The 20,873-nt window shown below is 43.2% G+C and overlaps 1 protein-coding gene and 1 long non-coding RNA gene across 6 annotated transcripts in view; one reads left to right on the plus strand and one right to left on the minus strand.

Annotated features, from left to right (window-relative positions):
* Window positions 1–20,873, plus strand: part of C1H12orf75 (chromosome 1 C12orf75 homolog) — a 51,215-nt gene that overhangs the window by 14,615 nt on the left and 15,727 nt on the right. For 3 of the 4 annotated variants that reach the window (XM_048832047.2, XM_075123364.1, XM_075123363.1), the window contains exon 3: window positions 17,878–17,959. In XM_048832047.2, coding sequence (XP_048688004.1) covers window positions 17,878–17,959 — 82 coding nt within the window. Of the gene's footprint in view, window positions 1–11,887; window positions 11,983–17,877; window positions 17,960–20,873 lie in introns of those variants that run through there. The other variant, XM_048832056.1, reaches the window with a different exon arrangement.
* The window catches only part of LOC142070135 (uncharacterized), a 29,413-nt gene continuing 21,755 nt past the window's right edge, over window positions 13,216–20,873 (minus strand). The window contains exon 3 of one of the 2 annotated variants that reach the window (XR_012666104.1): window positions 13,216–13,539. This is a non-coding gene — a long non-coding RNA (uncharacterized LOC142070135). Of the gene's footprint in view, window positions 13,543–20,873 lie in introns of both variants that reach the window. The other variant, XR_012666105.1, reaches the window with a different exon arrangement.

The raw sequence follows: 20,873 nt of genomic DNA on the forward strand, positions 1-20,873 counted from the left end.
CTCCCAATGGGGTCCAAACTCCAAATAAATCCGTTCTACCCTATATAAAGCTAAAACAGGGTAAACTCATAAATTGTTCACCCTCTATAACACTGATAGAGAGATATGCACAGCTGTTTGCCCCTCCAGGTATTAATACATACTCTGGGTTAATTAATAAGTAAAAAGTGATTTTATTAAATACAGAAAGTAGGATTTAAGTGGTTCCAAGTAGTAACAGACAGAACAAAGTGAATTACCAAGCAAAATAAAATAGAACACGCAAGTCTATGTCTAAGACAGTAAGAAAATGTAATGCAGGTAAAAATCTCACCCTCAGAGGAATTCCAATAAGCTTCCTTTTACAGACTAGTCTCCTTCTAGTCTGGGTCCAGCAATCACACACCCCCTGTAGTTACTGTCCTTTGTTCCAGTTTCTTTCAGGTATCCTTGGGGGTGGACAGGCTATCTCGTTAGCCAGCTGAAGACAAAATGGAGGGGTCTCCCACGGGCTTAAATAGACTTTCTCTTGTGGGTGGAGACCCCCTCCTCTCTCCTAAGCAAATTCCAGCTCCAAGATGAAGTTTTGGAGTCACATGGGTAAGTCACATGTCCATGCATGACTCAGTTTTTATAGGCAGTGGCCATTGCTTACATGCTACCTTGAACATCCTCAGGTAGACTTCTTATGTGGATTGGAGCCTTCCAAGATCCATTGTGCATTAAGTGCTTCTTGATTGGGCACTTAACTTGCAAATTCCTTTCTAAAGAAGCTGACCAAATGCCTTAGTAAGGTTATTTAAAATCAAACAAGTATACAGCGAATATTCATAACTTCGAATATGATAATGACACATGCATACAAATAGGATGAATAGATTCAGTAGATCATAACCTTTACAGATGTGCCAAATGTAGCATAAAACATATTCCACTTATGTCATATATACATTCGTAAACCTATTTCCATAAAGCCTTATGGGGGGCACCGTCACACCCTCCAATCAGTACTGTAAATGGCACATTACTTGTTCATTGCTGATCACAGGATTGCTTGGTAACTTCTGCCTGGTAATTTAGGAATTGCTCATGTCTGGGACAGATCCTCAGCCGATGTAAATCCATGTTCTATTTACAGCTCCTGAAAATTTGACCCTTAAGGATAGGAATTTTATCTCTGACTCTAGTGGCAGCAGGAATAAGCCCTTCAAAAAGAATAGGCCTTTAAAAAGAGAATTCTTACTGGCTTCTTGGCACATCTGTTTTTTTTTTTTTTAAAAGAGAGGTTTAAAAAGATGTGATTTTTTAAAAAATGGTGTTAATGGATAATTTTGGGATAAATCAGGTTATCATAGAGTCATAGAATTGTAGAACTGGAAAGGATTAGTCCAGTCCCCTGCATGTTTGCAGGGGGTTTTTTAAATAAAAGATCAGATGTCCCCTTTTTTGGGGGTGGTGAGTAAAATATGAACATATAATTTACATTACTTTGCAGGAGGGGAAACCTGATCCTTATTTCTCCTGTGTACTGTTCTTGCAGTTTGGTGCTGTTTTTGTTATGTCGCCATTTGAAATAATGTTGTGTAAATCATTTAAGGCTAGGTTGTGGCTAGCCCTTGTGTGGCTGAGCACTGGAGTGGGGAAAGCAAGGGTTGGCCAGAATGGCAGCCCCGGAACTCAGTGGAATGTGTGGCATCCCAAGGGGAAAGAAAGGGGTAGGGAGGTGAATATGGGCAGCTATGCGTCCACCGTTACCTTGTTGCCAGCAATGAATGCATGCTGGGCATACAGAGAAGGAAGCATCCTACATCCCTCAGAAAGGTGGAGCAGTTTGTGAGCTGCCCTGTACTCCAAGCTGCAGTGCTCTCCCTGAGACAGGGGAGCTCTGCACTGCCCCCTTACTGTAAGCTAAGTACTATTAGCATGATCCAGTGCTTAAAATGTATTTTTAAAAATCTTTTAGCAGTTAAAATACTTTAGAAGGGATTAACTACACCTGATAGCAGCTAGGCAGGTGGCAAGTTGTGATCTCTGCTACAGACTGACTGAGAATTGACCACATCCATTACATTTATTCCCCTGTCCCACTGCCTCCTTTCCCCTCCCCAGGGTCACTTTTTTATCTCCTCCACTTGCTATGTCTTGTCTTTTAGACTGCAAGCTCTTTGGGACAGGGATTATCATTTATTTTGTGTTTATACAGCAGGCAGTATGGGGTCCCACCTGGTGTGGCCTTGAAGCACTAGTGCAATATAAATGTTAATAATAATAATAATTATTAACAACTTGGGGTTCTTTTTCAGACTTACTTTTTATTAGCTTGTTTTTGTTGTGATGGTTCTTTGGATACTGTTTGTGCTATCTGTTTCCATTTTTAATTGTTTTGTTTCCATTAAAAATGAAAGGTATCTTTAGCAATGAAGTGGTGTTCTGAAAAGTGTAATGTCAAGTTCTTTTCATCCCTAGATCTCAAAGCACTTTACAAAAGAGATCAGTATAATTTTCCCCATTTTACAGATGGGGAAAATTAGGTACAGAGTGGGAAGTGACTTGCCCAAAGTCACCCAGCAATATAGAGCCACAACAAGGAATAAAACCCTGGTTTCCTGAGCCCTAGTCTAGTGCCCTGCCCCTAGTCCACGCTCTGTCATAGCAAGCTACAGATGTTTGTTGTATGAAACTCAGAGTCAAGGCCCATCACCAAGTGATTGGTACACCAAATGCCCTCCAGCTGACCCTACACTCAGTGCCTTTGTGCCTACTTGACTTGGTCTAGGGACTTTCATTAGTGATCCTGCCCTAAAAGAACCATCCCCCCTTTTAGATTTATTTGGAATGCCTTGCTAAGCTCCCCATAGCCACATAACCACCAGATGTTTTGTAGCATCATACCCATATCATCAGATGCTCACAAGTCATTTTTTAAAACCCCCCAAAAAATGTTAACATAATAGCAGTGGCTAGCTTCCCAAGCTTTAGTAATTTGGGTCTGCTAGCCATATTGCTAGGATGCCATAGCAGGTATTTAAGAGTATCCAGGAGAAATCTGGATGATTGGTAATCTAGTAGCTGAACTCTGGACATGCTAGAATTGAGAATCCAACATGCTAAAATTGTTACCTTTTGGCTGAACGTATTTGTAAAGCAATGATCAGAGCAGAAAAGTTTTTTGTTTAAATTGAATTGCATTTGTAAGCTTCATTTGGAGAAGATTAATCCCAGAATATTAACTACTGATTAAGGAACAAGATTTTTCAGGGAGATTATGGATTTGAGAACATCTGTGTCTGTTCTGCACCTGCCAACAGCCTTTAAGTGAGGGGAAATGTAGATTGTAAATTAACATTTTTGTATACTTGCGTAAATTGAGGCACAAACCATTAGAAGCATTGTGTTTTAGTATTATGTCATGGGATGGTGCAAAGGATTCTTTATGTAGATAGCTTATAATATGAGAGAAATCAAGCAAATAATATATTTTTAACATTTCAGTGCTATTAGGGGGCATTTCCTAATACACACAAATTACTTTTTGAGCTCATATGACCTCCTCCTTCCCTAAGCCTGCTGCCCAGCGCAAATAATAGGAGTAGATTGTTTGGATTTCCTACCAAACTAGTGGAAAGGGTCAAAAAGGCAAAAAAGCAGGACTCTCTATCACTACTCCTCCTCTTTTTTTACTCTCATGTATTTGAGATCTACCACTTGGCTGTCAATCTAACTTGGTCAATTTCCATTTTGGTTTAGAGAAGACCTCTATGAAAGTCCTCTCACCTTTCCTAAGCCAAAAGGTGGGACACAGTGTGCAACAAAGCCTCAGCATGATGGGAGATCCCCCACACCCCCCAGAAAAGCTCATATAGGAAATTTACAATTCAGAATGATTTGTTCCTTTCTCATAAACAACTCTTTTTATAATCTCTGTTTCATGTTATTTTGTTTTTGTTGTAAATAATTTTAATAATAAAAGTAAGAGGACATCCCATTTGTATGAAACATAGATAACTTAGGAACAAAAATGAGTCATGTCCCTTAAAATGAGAGACATTTGAGAGGTATGCCCAGACATTCTTTAGTTTATTTTCAAAGTTCCTGACTAAAGTAAATGCACCACTAAAACAGCACCACACCAATTCTGTGGTTTGATCTTTATAGCATCCCTGTTAGTGTGGAACTACTGAGCCATCCTTCCAGATGATCAACCAGGGACCAGAGGCAGTACTGAGTCGCAGGGCCTTCCCATGCATGCCCTGGCAGTCCCCAAGAATCTTCCAGGTTTGTAGGTGGGTCTAATGCCGTCTTCCATGTGAGGAATGGCAGTGACATGGAGTGAGAGAATCTGCATGAGATTTTCACCCCAAAAGCCCCCTCCCACAAGTTTTAATTTGGAACAAGGTGATCCAGCCCTCTGTGATTAGCAGTTAAGCATCACACCTTATATACTGTATATTAAAACCATATTCAGCTTTATTCCAAAAAATGGCAAATTTGTGATCTGGTATAATTTTGTATCGGGGAATCACTCCTGGGTAGTACTTACTTGCACATTCATTAAGATTTCATAATGGTGCCCATTAGATATTAAGTAACACGCCTTTCAGCCTGGCCTTCATAATACCCCCTCTTTTTTTCCTAGGGACTTATAACTCTGTCATAAAAATTCACTTTGGACTGAAGCTTGGTATACGGAGTCTCAGCCTAGCAATTCATTTTCTTTTATAGATTTTCAAAACGTCTAGCCATCTCAGATATCTAAAGACCATTTAAGGAATATAAGGACCATCCCAAACCTTACTACCTTTCACTCCAAGTGCAAAACCCATTTCTTCTTGCCTTCTCTAACATAAATGTGTGTGCGTGCATGGCATGCTTGCTGATGTGCAGCTGGACTCCAAGATACTGCATTGACAGGAATCATTGTGAATGACACAAATAACCATGCTTTCCCCCCAACCCACCCCACCCCATTGTTCTAGGAAAGAATCTGCTCCGGCACTGCTATGACAAACTGCTAGAAGCACTGTGAGCTCATGAGCCCCAGCTACCACCGCGGGGGAAAAGCGGGTGTCAGAACACCACAGAACAAATGCAGAACTACCATCACTTAGCCAACACAAACCCAAACCAAATGAACCAAAACTCCTTGCAACAACCCACTCCCCCCAAAACAAACAAAAAATCCAACCAGCCCCCCCAAAAACAGCTACCAAAACAAGACAGTGCACTGCTCACACTTCTCCCACTGGGTAGAGGATGAGGGAACAAACAATATATGGTGATGTTAGCCACATAGCTCAATGCCCTACGGGAAGCTGCCCAGATACTACAGTGGTGAGCACAGTCTAAGAAACCATATAGAATAGATGGATGAAATAATTGTTTGAGTATTTTTTTGTGTGTTGCTCCTAAAAAAGTGATGTCTTGCCTTGCATTAGTAAGAGGTGTTGAGAAACTTGGCAACAGCTACTTGTTCTCTTGTCCTTCTGTAGAAAACGCTGATGTAAAAGGTATGTATGTCCAGTGGACACCTGAGTGTTCACATAACGGTCTTCCATGGGTGTTTGAATGATGGCTCTGAAGCCTGCTTACCTTAGACCATAGTCCATCCTGTGCTTTGCTGCACATTTGCCATCCTTGCCTGTCAACTGCCCTTCTCTCCAAATCTTCCCATTTCATGTTGAGATGCCTGATGTCGTTCAGAACTGTTCATTTCCATGTTATTTGCGGTCTTCCTCTCTTTCTTCTTGCATTTTCTGGCTTCCATTCAAGGGCAGTATTTGGTAAGCGTTCTTTTTCCATTCTCAGCACATATCTCAGCCACTGATGTCTTCTTTTGTAGATTATTTGTGAGAGGGTGCCTTGTCCAGTAACTTTTCTGACTTCTTCTTTCATCTTCCTATCTCTGTATGTTATTCCCAACATTCTTCTCAAACATTTGTGATTAAATGCATCCAGCTTTTGCGTATCTTTCTTGGTAATTTGCCATGTTTCACTGCTATATGTTGTGATGGTGATAACAGTTGCTTTGTACACGTTCAGTTTTGTCTTGAGGGAGATGTTTTTCAGTTGCCTGATGTTTTTGAGTCTTCCAAATGCAGTGTTTGCCTTCCCGATTCTTCTTCGTATTTCCTCAGAACTAGTACCATCTTGGCTGATGGTACTTCCAAGATACGTAAGATTGTCCACCTTCTCCAGTTTCTCTTCTTCAGTTTTGCTTTCTGTCCCAATAGTCCCCGTTAACATGACTTTACATTTCTTTGCACTGTATCTCAAACCTATCTTCTCCATTACTTCTTTTACTTGGTTTGTGCATTTTTGTAGTCTGCTGGCATCTTCACTGATAAGAGCGATGTCATCAGCAAAGTCTAGATCAAATAGCCTGGAATTGTTCCATTTTAGGACATATGTATTTAATCCATAGTCGATGACTAGGATAAATAAAAAAAGGAGACAGGATGCTCTCCTGCTTTACACCTGTTTTGTTGCTAAATGGCTTACTCAATCCATTTCCCATTTTAATGCAGCATTTTGAGTTGGCATAGAATGCCTTCATAGTGTTAATTAATTTTGTTGGAATTCCTTATGGTTCCACAATTTTCCACATTGTTTCTCTGTTTACACTATCGAATGCCTTTTGAAAGTCTACAACATTGATGGCAAGACTGCCTTGGAATTCAATTGTGTTCTCAATAATCTGTCTCAGGGTGAAAATTGCGATCTCCCTTGTCTAAATCCAGATTGTTGTTCACGTAGGATGGTATTCATCTTTCTTTTCATTCTGTTCAGAAGGAGTGCTGCTAATACTTTTCCTGTGACAGATAAAAGTGTTACTCCCCTCCAATTTGAACAATAGTTTAGAATGTAACTTGATTTTTTTGGTAACTTGATTATGATACCAAGGGTGTATTCTTCCAGCACTTTCTCCTCTGTCCATATTTTGTTGCACAGTGAACAGATGACTGATTTCACATCTTCACCTCCATATTTAAGTATCTCAGGATCAATGTCGTCCAAACCAGATGCCTTGTTGTTTTTTTCAGCTTCTGCAATGCTTTTTTTACTTCTTCGATTTTTACCTCAGATACATCTATATCTAGGTCTAATGGTTTATCATTAGTAATATAAGGGCCTTACCATCAATCAAACCTTAACCCCGTGCCTTGACCCCTTAAACCCTGCCCACCTGTCACCAGAAGTCCCGCCCCATGGGGGTATTACTTCCGGGGTCAGGATGGCCAAATAACCTCTATCGTGCATCAGCTGTTTTTGCTCATGTTTGAGACAGATCTCAAGAGGAAAATCCGAAAAAGGACACCTTATCCACTGGTGACTCCCCCAAGCCATGATTGCCTTCCTCCTCGAGAGGGGTGGACAACAAGAGGCCATCATGCTCATCAGGGTGCCTCACAAGGGTTTGGGTTTCGGGATCGGTTTCCAATGTATCCATCAACGGTTGAGTCAAAGGGTCCTCCTCAGAACTGTCGCTGATGTAGTGCTTTCTCCACACAAGTCCAAGGGTGCTCGGGGCTAAAACAAAGTCTGAAGTTCTCACAGGGGTGGTGAAGGAGTCCATGTTTCCACGATTTCTAAAACACGCGTTCTTGGTAAAAGATGGTCTCTTCTGCCCAGCGCTGCGACTTATGGGGTGATGGTGCTATGCTCTGATTGGGAGAGGGGTCACACGACCCTCTTCCGGGCGGTTCACCCTGTCCCAGAACCTGCCCTATTTTGGTCAAATCTGCTCTCAGGGAGTCCTATGCAGCCAAAACCCCTCCTGATTGGTAGAGGGATGTGGAAGGAGTTCTTAGAGGGGTCACACGAATCACTTCTGGATGGGTCACCCTGCCCCAGAACTCCCTCCAATTGGTCAAATCGCCTCTCAGGGTGGTCCTACGGGGGCGAAATGCCTCCTGACTGGTAGAGGGCACTGGGAGGAGTTGTTAGAGGGGTCACATGACACAGCTTGCTTCCGGTCATGTGGCTGCCTTGACCCCGGACGTAATACCATGGGGCGGGACTTCTGGTGACAGGTGGGCAGGGCTTAAGGGGTCAAGGGGTGGGGTTAGGGTTTGATTGACAGTAGGTCCCTTATACTACTATCATTGTTAAATTCCAGTCTTGTAATTGGTTCTGATGGGTTTAGCACTTCTTTGAAGTGTTCCACCCATCTATTTTCTTGTTCCTTCTGTGTTCAAAATTTCTCTTTGTTTCCCTTTCACTGGGACACTTCTGAATTTTGATCCATATCCTTTGATCCATTTCAGGATTGTGTGCAATGTTCTTGTCTCGTTTCTTTCCCCTGCTTCTTCAGCTTCACTAGACTTACTTTCTATCCAATTTCGCTTATCTTTTTGACATTGTTTCTTTACTGCTTTGTCAAGGTTCCTGTAGGTTTGTTTTGTTTCTTCAGATGAATGTTGTAGTACTAGAGCAGGGGTGGGCAAACTATGGCCCGCGGGCCGCATCCGGCCTGTCAGACCTTATAATTCGGCCCTTGAGCTCCCGCTGTGGAGCAGGTTTGGGAGCTTTCCCCACTCAGGTGTTCCAGCCGGGGAGCAGGGTAGGGGCTTGCCTTGCTCCACTCCACGTGTGCAGCAGCTCCGTGCGACTCCTGGAAGCAGGGGCAGCCTCAAACGCCCCAAACGCCGGCTCTGCAGCTCCCATTGGCTGGGAACTGCGGCCAATGTGAGCTTCAGGGATGGTGCCTGCAGATAGGGGAGCGCACAGAGTGGCGTGGCCCTGCCTGTGCATGCGAGCTGGAGGGGGGACGGGCTGCTGTTTCCAGGAGCCGCTTCAGGTAAGGGCTGCCTGGATCCTGCACCACTTAACCTCCTCCCCCGGCACCCCAACTGCCTACCCCAGTCCTGATCACCCACCAAACCTTTTGATCCCAGCCCGGAGCACCCTCCTGCACCCCAAACTCCTCATCCCCAGCCCCACCCCAGAGTGCACCCCCAGCCGGAGCCCTCATCCTCCCCGTGTGCCCCAATCCGCTGCCCCAGCCGGCCTTCCATACAATTTCCATACTGAGATGTGGCCCTCAGGCCAAAAAGTTTGCCCACCCCTGTACTGGAGCCTTTTGTTTTCTTTTGTCTATAATTTTCCATGTTTCTTCTGAGATCCACTGTTCTTTATTGCTTCCTCTCTTCCTATCCATTATCTTTCCAGCTGCTTCTAGCATAGCTGTTTTGAAAAGATCCCAGTATTTTTCCCCTTTGTTTTCTTCAAGGTCTTTAAAGGCCTCAAACCTGTTCTTGGCCTCTATCTGGTACTCTTTACGTATCATGCAATCTTGTAGTTCCTGTGTATTGAATAATCTGAGTCTGTGTTCTTTCTTTTTAAACGCTTTAAACTTCAATTTGATGTTTGCTTTCAGCAAATAGTGATCACTCCGTATATCTGCTCCTCTGAATACTCTTGTGTCTAACACTGATGTTTCCACCTCTGACTAACACAGATATCGTCAATCTCATTTTGTGTATGGCCATCTGGTGAAATCTATGTCTTTTTGTGTATGTTTTTATGTTGGAAGAAAGAACTGCAGATGCTAAGATTGTTTTCAGCACAAAATTCAAGAAGTCTTGTGCCATTGTCTGTCGTTGTTCCAGTTGTATATGGGCTGATAACTGTTTTACCACCTCTTCTTTCATTTCCGATCTGGGCGTTAAAATCTCCCATAACCAGGACAAGATCGTGGTTTGGTATTTCTTTCATTACATCATTCAATTCTGCATAGAATCTCTTTATCCTCTTCATCTGCATTGTTTATTGGAGCGTATGCCTGGACTATAGTGCACTTAATGTGCCAAGAATGTAGGGTGACCAGATGTCCCGATTTTGTAGGGACAGTCCCGATTTTTGGGCCTTTTTCTTATATTGGCTCCTATTACCCTCCACCCTCTGTCCCGATTTTTCTCATTTGCTGTCTCGTCACCCTACAAGAGTGAAATCTAGCTGCCAGTAGCTTATCTGATATTGGCTGCCAATTCATAAGTGATTTCTTTGCTGCGCTATTCATGGTGATTCCTACACCTCTCTCATGTTTGGTTCCATCTGAATATAACATTGTTTTTTCGCCACATGTTATCATACCTTGATCTTTCCATCTAAATTCAGAAAGTCCTAGGATGTCAGTTTTATATCTGTCCATTTTTTTGATTACCTGTGCTAATTTTCCTGCACTTTTTAGAGTTTGTACATTCCAGGTAGCTATGGATGTACTCTTTTTGGTCGTCAGAATTTGGACCATCGAGGGGGTAACTTCCCGATGGATTTGATCATCCACTGTCATATGCGCATCTGAACGCTTTCCATCCTCCTCAGGGCATGATTTTTGGTTTATGTGGTTGATATGAGTAGTTTCTGTATCTAGAACTTTTTTTTTTACGGTGACGGGAAGCTGTCCCATCAACCAGCCCTCCTCCTTTTTGATCTGGGCTTGGGACTGGCACTGGCGGAGTTGAAGCCTGCTTATGAGCACTTAAATGGCAGCATTGTCAACTCTTTCAGTGCTGATTTGTTGTAGCAGGAACATTCAGCTAGTGTGTTACACCCAGCTGCACTGGAGGATCTCTCACATTCTCACTTTCCTTTCATTTGAAAGGATTATACAGGAATAAGGCTGTAAATTCTGGAAATGCTCAACTGCTTTGTATGGAATTAGGATCTAGTTGCAAAGAAAATAAAAATAAAACTCCCTGAGGGAACAATGCAAATTTTGGGATAAAAAAAATCACTTGCAGACTTTGCAAGAATCATCTTGCAGCTTTCTATTGTCTTGGCTAGCGGGATTGGTTAGGGAAAGTAAATCTGTCCTTTTAATCAACTCAAGTTGTGTATAAACTGCTATAAAACCGGAAGTGCTGTCAGAAGAAAGCTTGTAAAGTTAAGCTGGATTTTGTGTTTTATTATGGTTACAGGTGTCCACTTGCACTGAATGGAGGATGGACTGAGGCATACCATGGAATTGCATGAGGCACACTACATATTTGTAGAATATGTGAAGCTACATTGTTTTCTGCATATGGTTGGGGGTCAGACTGAACAGAATTTATGTATACCTATGCATTTATTTAATCGTATCTCAAAGTTAAAAGCTCTCAATGCGTACATTAGAAAAATGGGGAAAGTGTTCGGAGGTGTGAGGACACATCATCCTATCTGAAGATATCTCTCAGATGAGGAGACAAGCTCATTATTACTCAGATACTATAGCAATGGCCATAGAATAAATGTCTAAATAGAACATTGCACACAGATATATTACCTTGAGGATAGCTGATTGGCAGGCATATATCACCTATGCTACAGTGGACACATTTTAATTGGAAAGGGATCAGGATTTCTCATGGTACCCAAGAAATCTGTGGTTTTGTTTCTCCATAAGGCCTTTATTAGCAGATGGCTAGATCTTCCTCTCTGACCTTCAAATAGTGGCTTAATGGTCAAAGGGTGCATGATGGCAGGTCTGCCCTGGGAGACTGCGAAGTGTGAGCAATCCGCAGGGTTTCAAGGCAACACATCTGTCAGATTTGCACAAACTCTGAACAAACTTCAGCCTTCTGCTTGGTGGGCTCACCTCATCCCGTCACGACAGGTGGAAGAGCAGGGCTGTCACCCAGCACCTTCCCTGCCCGTAAAGTCTGTAGTCTCCTGGAGGTGGGCACGGCGGAGGGCAGCAGCGAGGATGAGAGTGGAGGGGACTGGATCCCAGCTGGATCATGGACTGTTGTGTGGTCCAGCCAGGGCGGAGGACTAAGACTCCAGCAGAACATTAAAGCAGAACATTAAACACCCCGCCCCCTGCAGCTGGGAGCAGGGCACAGTGCCCCGCGGGGGGCGGTGGTGGCTGGGCTGCCAGGGAGGAGACAACTGGGCCGGCCGGGGGCCGGGTGCATCGCCCGCTGCCTCTAGCCCCCTGCGGGGTCCGGCTCCGCTCCGGGCCAGCCGAGCTGCCGGCAGCGCTGATTGGTCTCCGCCGTTACCCAGGCGATGGGCAGGGAGGTGAGTCCTCGTGTTCCCCCCCCCCCCGCCCCACCCCCGCATCCTCCTTCCCGAGCCCGCCGCAGCGCGATCCCTGGGCAGCCTGCTGCTGCCGCCGCCCCGCTGGCTCCATCCCCCGGCCGGGCTCCCGCCGCCTGCCCCGGCCCCGGCCCCGCGTGGCGCCCGCCGGGCCATGGGCTGCGGGAACTCCACGGCCAGCGGCGCGGGCAGCCGAGGTGAGAGGGGCGCGGGGGCAAGGGCAGGGGGAGCGGGAGGGAACTCGCGGGACAGGGGAGTGGGTAGGAGATGGGGTTGGTGGGGGGTAGGAGGAGTGGGGGGGCGGGGCGGGGTTGGGGGCAGCAGGTAGGGTTCGAGGACGGAGGGGTTGGGTCTGGAAGGGGCAGGAGGGAGGAGGGACCCAGAAGCTGTTCCGAGGTTCAGACTCAAGGAGAAGAGGCTTTTCTTTCCTTAAAGAAGAAGCGACAGGGCGTTTCTAGAACTGGAAACTACATTTCACTTCGCCAGGGCTGCTCTCACGCTGAACAAGAGACTCTCCCCCGCTGCTTCAGGATGCAGCGCGCAGGCTTCATCTTTTTGGAGGGGGAAATATATTTTTTTTTAATTACTGCGTTTTAAAGGCTCCCCAAATCCATTCCAAATAGCTGTTAAAATGCTGAAGCTAGAGAAGGCACATGTTAGCAATTCAGAACATACTGTGCAAAATATGCTGTGTAAAGATCCCATCAAAAGGATCCAGCTTACTGGGAAATGATTCTTCTAGGCTAATAAATAATACCCTACTTGAGCCAGTTTTGATCAAGTAGTAAGATATTAAAGAGTAATAAAAATATAAGGAGACTAATAGTAAATGTTTGTTAGGAGCAGTGTTTGCAGCTGCCCTTTAACTATGATTTGTGTATTTTTGGTAATAAATGCTTTCTGTGTTTGGTGGCTGGAACTTCAAGCATTTCTTGTCCAACCTATAAGACAACAGAGCTTTTGGTTTTGGATCTGTGAATGTGGATTGGTCAGGCTGGGGATCTTTGACTTTACGTTCTTCTCATTCTGAATGGCATCTTTATCCCTAACAATGTTCCAGTTTCCTTTCAAAAAGGACCTGATCCAAAAAGCCCATTGAAGTCACTGACAGTCTTTCCATTGGCATAAGCGAGCTTTAGATCAGCCCCATAAAGCATTAGAGAGACAAGGTGGGTGAGGTAATATCTTTTATTGGAACAACTTCTGTTGGTGAGAAACAAGCTTTCAGTCTTACACAGAGCGCTTCTTCAGGCCTCAAAAGCATTTACATCCTTCAGCCATAGGCAGCAGGAGTCAAAAGCTACATGTGGACATGTAACTAGGGATGTAACTTGTATCCTCTTCACTTCCCTGGACCTTCAAGGACTAAGAAACCACTTCTGTAATCAATTCATGCACCTTCCTGTACATTCTGCTTGTCTGAGAAGTTGTTCCTTCATGGAGGTTGTCCTCATGTTAATGTGTGTTACTAACTGATCAATCCAGCTGGCTCCAAACCTTGTTGTGTTATTTTGAAAATAGATTTGATATTTGTCAGTGCTGCTGGAGTGAAAAAAAGGGCTATGATAAAAATGGTAGTAATAGTGAGCATTTATATAACACTTTTCATCTTCAAATCATTTGGTAAACATTAAGCAATATATTTAAGTGCTTTCCCTCTCTTATTTATTTGTTTGTTTATTTGTTATTAGGATATTCACAATCATTTGAAACTACCCAGTAAAGTAGAGGTAGATTCTGCTAGAAATGTGGGGCCTGATTCTCTTGTCATTTACACCAGTTTTATATTGATCTAACTTCAATGACTTTAATGGAGTTTCTCCTGAATTGCAGAGGTATGTCTGATTGAGGATTTATCTACACTAGGCTGCAGTGCAGACTACAGGAGTGTGAACTGCAGAGCACACGAAAGTGTGGCAATCTAGCTGCCCCATGTGGATGCTGATAGTGAAAACTGAAAGGTATCTAGTTTGGTTAACATAGTTTTGTTTGCAAGAGGACTACATTAACATGAACTAGGTACCTGTTAGTTCACTCCAGCAGCATCCACCTGGGGCAGCTAGATTGCCACACTTTGGTGTGCTCTGCAATTCACACCCCTGTAGTCCACACTACAGTATAGATGTAGTTTGTGAGTGTAAATTATGTTGGTCATATGCTCTCCAAACTGTATGTAATTAAACTTGTGTGCTGTAGTTGCTGGTCTTCTCACTAAACCCTGGACTATATGTTAATTGTTTAGAACTTTTTTATCCCATTAATGCTTGTGTGACTCCTGTTTATATTAATGAGTATAATGAATGTGAATACATCAGAGGCCTTAATTATACTCAAAAATTGCACCAGTATTGTTTTACATCTATTAGTGGGAGCTGCCATGCCTCCTTCACACTTTCTCTCCCATCACTGGTTCTCTAGGCTGCAGTTGCTAGAAATCACTCCAATTTACAACCGACACAACTTCACTGATGTGAGTTAAATCAGGCTAGTGGCAGCATGGACACATCCCACTTCTGATTTAACTAGATGCAAACACTGGTGCAAGTGTAACAGAGGGTTTGTCTAGTATAGAATTTTTTTAATTTAAGGAAATTGTTTGCCAGTTAACTTAAATTATATAATCTGTTTGTAAATGCTAGCTTGGACACACCACAAACTTTTGTTTCAGGATACAAACAGGTAAACCACAAACAGACTAGCATTTACAAACATGTTAGCTAGCTCATGTTAAGTGGCAATCAAGTAATGGGTTAAAAACTCCATTCTGGATGGACCCAGATTGATCACGAGAGTTTAGATACGTTTATGTCTGTAAACCAATGTAACTTATACTAGTGGAACTTGTGTGTATAGACAAGCCTAAAAGAAAAGCAGATCTAGGCCTGATTCTCCTCTCACTGACACCAATGTACATATGGAATAACTCCAGTGAAGTCAATGAAGTTGCATTAGTGTAAACATGGCATAAGTGATAAGAGAATCAGAATCCTAGTATTTAATTTTCTCCATAAAATCATATAAAAAGAGTACAAATCCTGAAAGGCAAACATACTTTTAAAAGTAGATCTAATTAAAATAAAATGTTGTTTTATTTGAGGAATGGACAGAGATATAGCTTTCTATCATCATGCTGGAGTTATAAAGAAAAAATAATTCCCATCACATTACTAATAAAAATATTACACTGTATTTACAAAGAAATTAGTTTTGTGCTTTGTACAGTACCGCTGCATTTTTGAAGACTAAAGTTATGGCTGTGCTGCAATCAGGAACAGCAAAGCTAGCATTGCATGACATATAATTAACCTGAAACATGCTCTGTCATACTCTGTTACAGAAGCTAATATTTTAGTAAATTTCACAAAAAGGCTTAGGCATGTATGGGCCCGATACCCCTTTCCTTCTTTAGGTAAAATAGCCACTGATGACAACGTGAGTTTTGTCTGAGTAAGGCATATATGTAATTATACCATCTGCCCAATGCATAGAATAATAGCACCTTCATTTTATGCTAGCTATTATAGCACTAGAAGAGCTATCAATCCTCATGAGTCAGGAGGATGTAAATGAATAGATAGGTGGGATTAAGAACAAAATTACCTCTCAAGGTATGCATGCGATGAAGTGAGCTGTAGCTCACAAAAGCTTATGCTCAAATAAATTTGTTAGTCTCTAAGGTGCCACAAGTACCCCTTTTCTTTTCACCCAAGGTATAGAATTTCACAATAAAATATATTATGGGGTGTTTAAATCTTCTTCCGAGCATCAAGCATTGGAGGCGGGATTCAAGACTAAATGGATTATTGGTCTGTTGCAACTTGGCAATTTCTGTGATCCAAGTAAACTGAAGTATACACCCTCTTTTTTTATAGCCCTGCAGTTTTAAATCTTAGGGTATGGTACTCTAGGAAGTATGGTACACTCTGTGTAGCCGCTCTAAGCCGACGGGAGAGAGCTCTCCTGTTGATTTAATTAATCCACTGCCAACAAGTGGTGGCAGCTATGTCAGTGGGAGAAGCTCTCTCAGAGACATAGCACTGTGCACACTCGTGCTTATGTCGGTATAAGTTGTCACCCAGGGGGCTGGGTAATTCACAGCCCTGAGCGACATAACTTATATCGATTTAAGCTGTAGTGTAGCCATACTCTTAGTTATAGAGGATGTTTATTTTTAAACTTTCCTATTATCCATAGAGAGTTTTTACTAACAAATCTCTATTTTCCTTTTTATTATATGATGGATTTTAGAAACTCCAACTTGGCTTTTCTTTTTTGCCTGTAAGAAATGCGTCCTTAAACATTACTTTGTTAAGTTTGTCCCATGTTAGGGAATGTCCCACCATTCCAGCATTGTCTGTGCTAGCAATTTTCTTAAAATGTCCCATCTTTGCACTGCCACTGTTGGGAGTAATGGTGGGAGCAATGGCAGCCTTAAATGTGGGTGCACATACAGAACATCTGAATGTGCCTCATTATTCCTAAAGGTGAAATCCTGCTCCCCCTCCTCCTTCTGCAGCCATAGAAGGGGTAAAATGCACCTGTGGTCCTACTGTGTATGGGTGGAGGCAGGAAGCACAGAGGAAGGAGAATACATGCAGGGGAATTTTATACTTCCTGCTCTCTTGGAGTTAAAGTATGTGACTGGCCCCAATCCATAAGTACATGTGAAGAGGTTTTGGGAGAGACTGGAGGAGTAACATGAACATGGTCAGGGGGTCCAAACTGTATGACTTCACTAGCCACAGAGTTGTTGGGTAGTGAAGTGTAGTGCTTGTAATAGTGGCTTCATAGTGATGCCCCAGGTGTCCTGCACCCTGTCTTTAGGTGAAGGGGAGCCAATTTGTGGTTTGGATGCAAAACCAGATGACACTTGACAGTTTTTTTCAGTTTTCCCTTGAGCTTCATGTTTTGTTTGATCCCCAAAAGTAGGTAATGTGAACCTAAATGAAACGATACTGTAGGATAACTCTGTACTGCAAAAAGAAAAGGAGTACTTGTGGCACCTTAGAGACTAACCAATTTATTTGAGCATGAGCTTTCGTGAGCTACAGCTCACTTCATCGGATGCATACCGTGGAAACTGCAGAAGACATTATATACACAGAGACCATGAAACAATACCTCCTCCCACCCCACGCTCCTGCTGGTAATGGCTTATCTAAAGTGATCATCAAGTTGGGCAATTTCCAGCACAAATCCAGGTTTTCTCACCCTCCGCCCCCCCCCCCCACACATACTCACTCTCCTGCTGGTAATAGCCCATCCAAAGTGACCACTCTCTTTAAAATGGGCCATTTCCAGCACAAATCCAGGTATTCTCACCGCCCCCACCCCCCTCCAAAAACCACACACACAAACTCACTCTCCTGCTGGTAATAGCTTATCCAAAGCGACCACTCTCCCTACAATGTGCATGATAATCAAGGTGGGCCATTTCCAGCACAAATCCAGGTTTTCTCACCCACCCCCCCCCCACAAACTCACTCTCCTGCTGGCAATAGCTCATCCAAACTGACCACTCTCCTTACAATGTGCATGATAATCAAGGTGGGCCATTTCCACCATAAATCCAAGTTTAACCAGAACGTCGGGGGGGGGGGGGGGGGTTAGAAAAAAACAAGGGGAAATAGGCTACCTTGCATAATGACTTAGCCACTCCCAGTCTCTATTTAAGCCTAAATTATTAGTATCCAATTTGCAAATGAATTCCAATTCAGCAGTTTCTCGCTGGAGTCTGGATTTGAAGTTTTTTTGTTTTAAGATAGCGACCTTCATGTCTGTGATTGCGTGACCAGAGAGATTGAAGTGTTCTCCGACTGGTTTATGAATGTTATAATTCTTGACATCTGATTTGTGTCCATTTATTCTTTTTCGTAGAGATTGTCCAGTTTGACCAATGTACATGGCAGAGGGGCATTGCTGGCACATGATGGCATATATCACATTGGTGGATGTGCAGGTGAACGAGCCTCTGATAGTGTGGCTGATGTTATTAGGCCCTTTGATGGTGTCCCCTGAATAGATATGTGGGCACAGTTGGAAACGGGCTTTCCGATGAAGTGAGCTGTAGCTCACGAAAGCTCATGCTCAAATAAATTGGTTAGTCTCTAAGGTGCCACAAGTACACCTTTTCTTTTTGTGAAGACAGACTAACACGGCTGTTACTCTGAAACCTGTCTGTACTGCAAGAGCTGCCAAGTTCCAGACAGACAGAGACTGCATGATGCTGGAGGGTGATCATACAGGACTGGAAGGAGAAATGGATGTATCTTACCCCTGGGGAGAAGTCACTAAAGAGGTGCTTTCCCTAGGTATAGCCACATAGATAGGTGTGACTCAGAGGACTCTTAGCAACTGATGCTCTGTTCTTTGCGAACAATTCTTGTCTCAGGCCTAACAAACTCACTACACCAAAACACATGTCTGGCAGGGTATTTATCAATAAGAGATCACATGTAAGGTACCTACAGAAAGCTCATAACTTACCAAGACTCAGAATCATTGTGAGATGTAACTACAGGTAATATTTAAATAATAATGTAACTATAGTGAAAGTATGCTTTATGGACTTGGCGTAAAAGTTAGTCACCAGAGGATAATATGGCTCGGTGATGAATGGTGAATGGGTGGTGGCCCATTCAAGCAGCTGGGAGCTGTCACCATCCCTGGTTAGTTGTTGATGTAATGCAAGGCTCAGTTTTCTAGCCTTGCTCCATCCCAAGACTCTCAATGGAAAACCATCAGAGACAACTGCAAAGAATCCGAAACCACTTGGAGGTAAAAACGCAACATTACAACAGGCGGGATATTATAGAATAGTCTATAAATAGACACAAAAGTCTGTTGCAGTATAACACAGTGGGGCAAGGCACTCTGTATCCATTCACAGTGGAAAGATCTTGAGGAGCAGAAGTATTTTCATGAAAGTTTGGATCCTTGTTCCTGTAAAGCCAGCGAGCTCTGCAACCGACTGAACTTTGGGGGGAAAACCTACTGTATTAGATAGGAAAGGCAACTATTAATAAGTGTAGATCCTAGTGCTCATTTTATTATTTTGTTTTGTATTGTAACCATTTGTTTTCATCACTCTCTCTCTTCTTTTGTTTCATTATAAGTGGTCACAAGTGTTGTGTGTTATACAGAAGTGGTAGTTTAAGGTAAAACTAGTAAACTGGGGTACACACACTTTCCATCTAAAAAAAGATATATTGGAAAAGGTACAGAGAAGGGCAACAAAAATGATTAGGGGCATGTGACATCTTCCATATAAGGAGATATTAAGAAGATTGGGACTTAGAAAAAACACAACTAAAGGTTGGGGGATAGATAGATGATAGTGGTCTGTAAAATCATGAATGGTGTGGAGAAAGTAAATAGGTGTTATTTAAACCTTCGCATAACACAAGAACCAGGGTCACCTGATGAAATTAACAGGCAGCAGGTTTAAAACCAATATAAGGAAGAATTTCTTCACATAACACACAGTCAACCTGTGGAACTTATTGCCAGGGTATATAGTAAATGCCAAAAGAATAACTGGCTTCAGAAAAGAATTAGATAAATTCATAGAGGATGAAGCCGGCTATTAGCCAAGATGGTCAGGGATGTAATCTATGCTCTGGGTGTCCCTAAACTTCCAACTGCAAGAAGGTGGGTCTGGATAATAAGGGATGAAGCACTTGAAATTGTCCTGTTCTGTTCATTCCCTCTGAAGCATGTGGCCCTGGATACTGTCAGAAGACAGGATACTGGGCTAGATGGACCATTGGTCTGACCCAGTATGGCCGTTCTTATGTTCTTATTTCTGTCAGTAACCAATGTCAGGGGCTGGATATTGCAGGGGAATGCTTCAAAGGGACTCAGGGACTGCGGTATTGTTAAGCTGCAAGATGAAACTAGGGCTGGCATAGCCCAGAGGAGAGTGGTGGAGTGGCTGAAAGGCTGGTAGTGTTAGGGAGCTAACACCCAGCCACAGTTCTGCGAGACTTCCTCTTGCTGGAGGCAGGGGATAACAAGGTGACTCACAATCCTGAGTACCCCGAGAACTGTCACAGCGGGCTTTTCAAACATGATGGTTATTTGTGAGTCATCGCCAGCATATAGAGCTGGGAACCCTCCGAACACTAACGGTTTAAATGAAGTTTTAAAATGAGGACCTCATCCAGATCCCAAGCGAGGAGTTCCCTAAAACCTTACCAAGGGTTTTCTCCAGTGATGTATTACAGTTGGGCCTTTTGTACAGTGAGGAGACCCAAAGGGATCTTGGAAACAATATAGTATAAAGGAAGTTTGTTCTGCAAGCACTGTAATTTAAATCTTTGTTGGTGATGGTATCAGTATGAGGGATTGCTAAGCAATAGACAGTGGAACCAAAATTACATAGAATCATAGGATATCAGGGTTGGAAGGGACCTCAGGAGGTCATCTAGTTCAACCTCCTGCTCAAAGCAGGACTAATCCCCAACTAAATCATCCCTGCCAGGGCTTTGTCAAGCCTGACCTTAAAAACCTCAAAGGAAGGTGTCAAGGTTCCTTCCCCACTCTGAACGCTAGGGTACAGATGTGGGGACCTGCATGAAAAACCTCCTAAGCTTCTCTTTACCAGCTTAGGTCAAAACTTCCCCAAGGTACAAAATATTCCACCCTTTGTCCTTGGATTGGCCACTACCACCACCAAACAAATACTGGTTACTGGGGAAGAGCTGTTTGGACACGTCTTTCCCCCCAAAATACTTCCCAAAACCTTGCACCCCACTTCCTGGACAAGGTTTGGTAAAAAGCCTCACCAATTTGCCTAGGTGACTACAGACCCAGACCCTTGGATCTTAAGAACAATGAACAATCCTCCCAACACTTACACCCCCCCTTTCCAG

This window comes from Caretta caretta, chromosome 1 (assembly GCF_965140235.1).
Source record: "Caretta caretta isolate rCarCar2 chromosome 1, rCarCar1.hap1, whole genome shotgun sequence".
In the NCBI taxonomy this organism is placed as follows: domain Eukaryota; kingdom Metazoa; phylum Chordata; order Testudines; family Cheloniidae; genus Caretta; species Caretta caretta.